The 8,240-nt window shown below is 41.1% G+C and overlaps 1 protein-coding gene across 3 annotated transcripts in view; it reads right to left on the bottom strand.

Moving 5' to 3' along the window:
- EXD1 (exonuclease 3'-5' domain containing 1) overlaps positions 1-8,240 on the bottom strand; it is a 50,349-nt gene that overhangs the window by 41,220 nt on the left and 889 nt on the right. Inside the window, exons 1-3 of one of the 3 annotated variants that reach the window (XM_014591666.2) lie at positions 7,949-8,233; positions 4,717-4,902; positions 99-167 (exon numbers count right to left, since the gene is read on the bottom strand). In XM_014591666.2, the coding sequence (XP_014447152.1) occupies positions 99-167; positions 4,717-4,849 (202 nt within the window). In that variant the 5' untranslated portion in view covers positions 4,850-4,902; positions 7,949-8,233. Of the gene's footprint in view, positions 1-98; positions 168-4,716; positions 4,903-7,948; positions 8,234-8,240 lie in introns of those variants that run through there. The other 2 variants (XM_014591667.2, XM_027775819.1) reach the window with 2 other exon arrangements.

The following is an 8,240-nucleotide window of genomic DNA, read 5'->3' as shown; positions in this document are numbered from 1 at the left end:
CACTCTTTCATTTCAAATGTCTCAAGAAAGCCAACAGTAGAAAGTTAACTACTGCTGCAAATCCCAATACAAGCATTCAGAGAATATGAAGCTCTCACCATTCATAATCTCATGGCCAAAAAACATCTTCACACCTGGGACACTTCGACCTGTTTCCACGTTCTTCACTGTTAAAGAAAACAATTCATTTGGTTAATAATAATGTTTAAATTCCTAAAAGTGTAAGAAAGTACAATGCCTTTTGAAAATTGTACAAATCAGGGGCCAGCAGGTGGCGTGGTGATTAAGGGCATTGGACTCTTACATGACTGAGCATGGTTCGAGTTCCGGACCTGGTGGCTTGCTTTCTCACTTTCCTTCTCTCTCTCTCTGTCTCTCTCTCTCTACCCCTCTCTAGTCAAATTAAAATAAACAAAGTTAAATAAAATAATTCTTTTTAAAAATTGAACAAATCAGTTTTATAAAAACCCCAAATTATCTTCTCCTTGGAATGAAGAGTCAGTAATAAATGATAAAGCCCCAACCTTGAAACAAGTAGTATAAAGTACAGAATAAACCCTGGAATGGTACAAGAGAAATTGAAAAGGGCAATAGCACTCTGAACTTCAAAATCTCCTGAGATTACTGTAATGCCTTTGGGGCTAAGGATTTCTATTTATCATATTTCTGTTTATTTTTACTCCACCTAACTCCATAACAAATATAAGGCAGCTGGCTACTTCCAGAGTTCACGCCCTGCTTTGGATCATGCTCCATGCTCAAAAATATTATCAGGGATAACAACTCTGGCTCTTCAATGAAGACGGGAGGGAGTTGAGAGAAATTGAAATGTCATGTCTATAATGTGCTGTCATTTTTCTAGAAGAAAGTACTCATTGGGGCTGGCAGGTGGCGTGGTGGTTAAGGGTGCAGGATTCCCACATGGCTGACCATGGTTTGAGTCTCGGACCTGGCAGCTTGATTTCTTTCTCTCGTTCTCTTGCTCTGTCCCTCTCTGGTCAAGTTAAATAAAGTTAAATATTAAAAATAAATAAATAAAAAGTAAGTACTCATAGCAACTGTGTAGTTCCACACTTCTTGGCAAACTAAACAGGCTGAACCTTCACTATTCCATTGAATGTATTCTTACTGAGGTCAAAGGCTACTGCCTCTGTGTCAAATCCAAACACAATTTTACATCTCATCTTACTTGACTCTCTTCTCTGGCTTACAGGTTGTACTTTATGGTTAGTTTTTCTCCAACCACCTATTTAAAGCTACTACACTGAGTACCCACTGTCCAGGCACCTTGCTATTTGTCTACATTCAATTCCACGTAACATAATGAGCCAGCATCTCATTATCTCCATTGTGGAGGAACTTGAGGCTCAGAAATGATGAATGACTAGCTCAAGTTTACATTGCTAGCATTCCCCTGGGGGGTGATTTCTCGCTTTCTATCTCTGTCTCTCTTGTCTTTCTGGCGAGTACATGCGCCCTATAGCAAAAACCTCTCCAAAGAAAGAAAAAGAAAAGAAAGGCTTACATTGCTAGCAAAAAACCAGATTGGGGCTGGCAAGTGGCACGGTGGTTAAGGCAGCTGGACTCCCACATGGCTGACCGTGGTTTGAGTCCTGGGTCAAGCAACTTGCTTTCTCACTTTCCTTCTCTGTCTCTGTGTCTCTCTGGTCAACTTCAAAAAAATAAAATAAAATAATGACAATGAATAAAATTAAATAATTTTAAAGGGAAAAAAACACAATAGTCAAGGTTCACACCCGTGCCTCAGTGGATCTTGCTGCACATTCTTGTAACCATTTTTACACTGTCTCCCTGATTTGCTCCTTCTGACCTCAACTGCCTGTACCATCTCTGCTTGCCCCTCAGAGTGGTGCTCCCCAAGGTTGTACCTTTCATTCTTTTCACTTTTGCTTGAATGACCATATTCACTTCCAGCTGTCCTGACATCCATTATTTCTCCTGAAAGGACTCTCTGATTTCTACTCACTTTTTAAAATAATGACAAATTTACTTTAAAATTTTCAAACTGAGGGGCCAGCAAGTAGCAGTGATTAAAGTGCTGAATTCCCACATGACCAACTATGATTCGAGTTCCGGACCTGATGGCTTGCTTTCTCACTTCTCCTTTCTCTCTCTTTCTGTCTCTCTCTGGTCAAATTAAAAAATTAGCAATAAAAAATAAAATTAAATAGGGACCAGCAGTTAGCGTTAATGGCTATGTCGCTGGACTCCATGTAGTTGACTGCGGTTTGAGTCCTGGAGTCGGTGGCTTAAAGTCATGCCAGGCGCGTGTGCGTGCGTGCCCAAGATCCTGAGAAGAGAATGGAGGAGAAGGGATTGTGGCGAGGCCATCCATTGGATGAATTCATCCATTGAATCACCCCTGGGGGGGGGGGGGTGATTTCTTGCTTTCTGTCTGTCTTTCTGGCGAGTGCACGCGCCCTATAGCTAAAACCTCTCCAAAAAAAGAAAAAAAAAGAAAAAAAAGAAATCTTTTTTAAAAAAGACTTTCAAACTGAAATGATCTTCCACTAATCAAAAAACCTGCTCCTACAACCATTTCTATCAATCAGTAACCACTACACATCTAATCTGAGTCATAAAGTAGGTGTCCTTTTCCATTGCATTTTGCGTATTATCTAGTTACTAGGTTACTTATTCCATCTCCTGAGTTTGTCTAGAATCTTTTCTCTTCAATACTTGTCACACTTTAGCTCAGACCCCCATGGTTTTTTTTCTTTCTTGTATTCCTTGTTTCTTATCACTGCCTCTAGTTTCTCCCAACTCGAATTCTTCCTTCAGGATTATGGCGTCACCACACCCCTTTGGAGAGTGCTTGCTCCTCTCTCCCTCTCCGTTTCTCTCTGGTTAGCACATGTGCCCTCTGACAAAAAACAAAAACAAAACAAAACCAAACCTTCTTTTACACCGCTGTCATACTAATATATTTTGTCCAAATAGTACACAAAATTAGTAAACAAGTGAAAAGAATATGTTTGACCCCTGTAAGGATATTTTTTCAATATGTGAAAACAAAATATTAATTTTTTTCCTAGAAAACTAGCAAAAACAACAACAACAACAACAAAAACTAAAGACGCGCACCAGGATTGAAATAAAACAAACAAACAAACAAAAAAAACCCAATGCTAGTGGGGCCAGCAGGTGGTACGGAAGTTAAGGCGCTGAACCTTCACATTGCTGAACTGTTAGTCCCACATCTGGCAACTTGAAAATCATGCCAGGCGCATGTGCATGTGTGCCCAGAATCCCAAGAGGAGAAGGAATTGTGGCATAGCCATCCCCATTGAGGGCTGATTTCTTACTTTCCCTTTCTGTGTCTCTCTCTAGCGAGTGCAAACCTAAAAACAAAAAATCAATGCTATAGTATTTACTGAAATTCACTCATACATTACTAGGAGCAAAATAAAGGCACGATCCTTTTGGAAAATTATTTGGAAATAGGCATCATTAAAAATATACAGGACCAGGACCAACCAGTCAGTGTGGTAGTTAGGGCAACTGGATCCTACAGAGTTGATTACACAGTCTGAGTCTCAGCTTAAAAAGCATGCCAGGTGTATGTGTGTGCGTGCCCCAGATCCCGAGAACAGAGAAGGCATTGCAGCATGGCCATCTCCCCTGTTAGGTGATTTCTCCCTTCTCTCTCTTTCGGTATCTCTTTGGTGAACACATGCACCCTGCAGCGAAATTAAAAAAAATATATCCAGAGCCAGTTGGTGGCATGGTGAATTATGGATTTTTTTTTTTTTTTTAGTTTGCCAGACAGTATGTACACTCACCAGAGAGAGAGAAAGAGAGAGGCACCCACCTTAGAGAATGATCACGCAGCAATCCCCTCTCCAGCACTCTTCCTTTTGGATTTTGGGCACACATATACACGCACCCAGCCACCAGCCTCACGGTGGCCCATGGAAGCCTATTTTAACTTGAAATACAGTTTAACAACAACACTCATCTCTCAAATGCCACTTATACATGTTTCAATTGTGAACCTCAAACTTATCATGCCAGGAAAATAACTATCCTAGCAAATCAGTATTCTAGGTGAACAAAACCTCTATATATCAGAGTTCTGGGCCCAGTGAACACATGGACGTTCTGAGAGGGTGGCACAGGGGAGGTGGAACTTCCGTGTCTCCTCCCATATACCTTGCCCTACGTATGTCCTCCCTCTGGCTGTTCCTGAGCTGTTTATAATAAACCGGAAGTGAGTGGGATGTAGAGCTGAGCATGAGGATGGCAGATGATCACTGAGATAGCAGAGCAGGAGCACAGGGACCTGGTCCCTGCTGGTGTCTTCTGGCAATGACACTATTCTATTCCTTAGCAGCCACCTCTGAACTTCTCTTTTGCGTGAGAAAAATTAACCCCTTACTGTCTTTGTGAAATTGAAGTTAAAAGCAATTCTGAGTTGTATTTTTAAATTTCAGGATGCATATAGACAGCAATTTTCAAAAACTATATACTGAAAATTTCCACTATCTTGTCAATATAAGTATAGTGGTGGGAATAAACCAGAATATGCAGCTTTGTTCCTCCATTAGAGAAAATAATGTTCTCAACTTCCCCTTACCCCTCTCCTCAAATGGAATAAATGCCACCCTCCCAGTTGCTAAAGGAGCCCAATGCCATCTCTCAAATTCAGTCCTTAACTTCTTAAAAGACAGAAGATAATGAGAAATAGGATGAGACCTTTCTTCAGGATGACAATCTTGTTAGGGTCCACATGCTGGAGCACACCCTCAAAGATGCCACAGACCAATGTGAGTCTCACCCTTCTCCACAAAATCTGATTGAGAAATTGGTAGTCACTGCTGAGATCCATGCTCTTTGATTCCAAAAGGAGTCTTCAAGTAGTCTTCTTTAAGCATCTAAATACTTGAAAATTGAAAAAGAGATCCATGATTTAAAAAAGCTACTTTGGGTACCAGCAGTTAGCATAATGGCTATGTTGCTCGACTCCCATGTAGTCGACCACGGTTTAAGTCCTGGACCTGGTGGCTTAAACTCACACCGGGCATGTGTACATGTGTGCCCAAGATCCCTAAAGGAGAATGGAGGAGAAGGGATTGCAGTGTGGCCATTCCCCTCGGGGGGAGGTGATTTCTCGCTTTCTGTCTCTCTGTCTCTGTCTTTCTGGCAAGCACATGCGCCCTATACCAAAAACCTCTCAAAACAAAAAAAAATTACAACAATGCAGAAATGAACAAAGAAAAAGCTCTATCTAACTATAACTCATGGTGCCAGCAGGTGTCACAGTGTTTAAGGCACTGGACTCACACATGGCCGACCATGTTTCAAGTCCCAGACCTGGTGGTTTGTTTCCTTTCTCTCCCTCTTTCTCTCTCTCTCTCTGGTGAATGCGCATGCCCTATAGCAAGTTAAAATAATAAAATTTTTAAAAAAGCTATCATTTAAAACAAATACTTTTTACATTCTTTCTTTAATTTGCCAGAGTGTGTATGCTTGCCAGAGAGAGAAAGAGATCAAGACGGCACCTCCCAGAGGAATGATCATGCCTGCAATCCTTTCTCCTCCATTTCTCCTTTCAGGATTTTGGCCACACAGCCTACATGCTTTCCAAGCTGCTAGGTCTGGGACTTGGCCCATGTGGTTGGCCATGTGGGAACCTGCACATCAACCACCAAGCCACAGGCTGGCCCAGTACTTTTACATTCTTCAGTGTAATTCTGTAACTTAAAAGATCAATCTTTTTTTTTTTTTAAATTAACATTTATTTACTTATTTGAATTTCACCAGAGAGGGACAGAGTGAGAGAGAGAGAGAAGGAGAGAGAGAGGAAGCAAGTTGCCAGATTCGGGACTCGAACTGCAGTCGGCCATGTGGGAGTCCAGAGCCCTTAACCACCACGCCAACTGTTGGACCCAAAAGATGAATCTTCTTTTGTTTTAGTATCTTTTAAAACAATTCTACAATTTGGATAGCCTTATATTTACAACCTAGATACATGTTCTCTGATGGTTTAAACTTAATGACCAATTACCTTTGCCTTACTAAGAAAATTCAACCAGTGAATTTTGCAATTTAGCCTCACTAGAAAATACCAATGAAATAATAACATAACCCAACTTGGAAGATGAGAAGTTGCACAGCATTTTAAATCTATACATATATATATATTTTAAAGAGAATTGTTTTATTTATTATTATTTTAATTTTGCTATAGGATACATGCACTTACCAGAGAGTAAAAAAGAAAGAGACAAAGTGAGAAAGCAAGTCAATAGGTCTAGGACTTGAACTGCAGTCCACCATGTGGGAATCCAGCGCCTTAACCACCAAGTAAACAAACTGCAGACTCCTAATCTATATATTTAAAGATCTAGCAAGTATTTTTTTCTTTAAAAATTATTTCATTTTATTTATCATTATTATTATTTTTTCAATTTGCTGGGGCTGGCAGGTGGGGGGGTGGGTAAGGGCACTGGACTCCAACATGGGTGACTGTGGTTCAAGTCCTGGACCCGGTGGCTTGCTTTCTCACTTTCCCTCTCTCTATCTCACTCTGGTCAAATTAAAATAACTAAATTAATAAAGTAATTCTTAGAAAAAAAATTGCTACGCAGCACATGAGCTCACCAGAGAGACCAAGAGAGAACCTGAGAAAGCAAGTCGCCATGTCTAGGACTTGAACCACGGTTGGCTATGTGGGATTACAGTGCCATAAACCCCATGCCACCGGCTTGCCCCATCTAGCAAGTATTTTCACAAATATTATTTGATACTTACAATAACCATTATCTAATTTTCAGTGAGAAAACAGGCTTAGAGATTTAAGACACCTGTTCATAGTCACAGTGGAAAGTAATGAAACCTGAATACCAGGCCTCCAGTACTTGGTGGTGGTTTAATGCAAAACTAAGTGTTATACCTCCAGAAAGAACATAAAAATGAGTAACTGTGGGCCTGAGAAAAATCATGGTTTGTTCAAATTAAATCAACAGTCAAAAGGAAATATTTTAGAAATAATGGAGGACATAAGACTGGGGGGGAAAAGTAGCCCTTAATTACAGAGGTAAAAATTAATTTATACTTTAAAAAGATATGTAAGAAAGGTTTGTGAAAAGTTGGAATAAAGGAAATTAAAGAAACGACAAAGAAAACAAGAGAAATATGGGTGTGGTGGCGCCCGCCCTATGGCAAGAAAACAGAGAAATAGTACAGAAAATCAGAAAAAAATATTAACAAGGAGCAAAGAAAGTTTTGAAAGCTGCAAATTTAGGATCAAGAGGGACTTCAAGGCAGACTGAGAAAAGGGGGATTCATATCGCTGACATCAAGGTTTTTCCTACCACATCCATATTTGCAGGAATAAAGCAGCTCCTTGGAAACTGGCATACCCCAAAGGTTACTTACTCTATTTCTGTAAAGACAGATATCATAAGGTCAGACAAGGGCAAAGCAATCAGAAAACAAGACTACAACTTCAGCCTCCAGGGAATCCATGGGGCCTCAGGCTGTAAGGCTACAGACAAAAGTTTAAAACTGGAAACCTAAATTAGGTTGGGAAAGCGTTGAGTGTCCTAGTACTCAGCACTAAGTGATAGTGCTAAGTAGATAAGGCAGTTGAAGCCACAGGTTAAAAACCGAGGGTGTACTAATTTTTTAAAAAAGAATTATTTAACTTCAGGTATTTATTTTAATTTGACCAGAGAGGGACAGAGCGAGAGCAAAAGCGACAGAGAGAAAGGAAAAAGGCAAACCGTCAGGTCAGGGCCTCCACCGCGACCGGACACGTGGGAGTCCAGCGCCCTGAACCACCACGCCACCTGCCGGCCCTGAGGGTGTACTAATTTAACTGGTGACTTAAAACATTTTCATCAAGAATCAGCCACAGGAATAAAATGCAAAATTCCCCATTTTTAAGACAACACAAGAAACTTCGAATAACGGCGAGCCATACACTATAAATTCAGTCTTCTCCACAGTAAGGTTTTTTTTTTCTTCCGAAGGAAAGTTGCAGACTCCAAATCCTAATTTCAGCCAAATGATCTGGCACTAAAGGAAGAGGAACTGTTGTTCTGGATGAAACCTGAGGCGCTCCAAGTCCCCAGCGGCGGTTACCCAAGCCGGGTCCCGAAACACCGGAGAAAAGCCCGCGTTGTCCGCTCCCCAACGGCAGAGCGTGGGGCAGAGCGTCGAGTGCCGGCCTCCCGCGGAGCCAATCGGCGCGAGGCGGGCTCTCTCGCGCCCCC

This window comes from Tupaia chinensis, unplaced genomic scaffold (assembly GCF_000334495.1).
Source record: "Tupaia chinensis unplaced genomic scaffold, TupChi_1.0 Scaffold000605_1, whole genome shotgun sequence".
Lineage (NCBI taxonomy): Eukaryota > Metazoa > Chordata > Mammalia > Scandentia > Tupaiidae > Tupaia > Tupaia belangeri.
The sequence above is the reverse complement of the archived record's forward strand: the minus strand, read 5'-3'. Positions and strand labels throughout refer to the sequence as shown.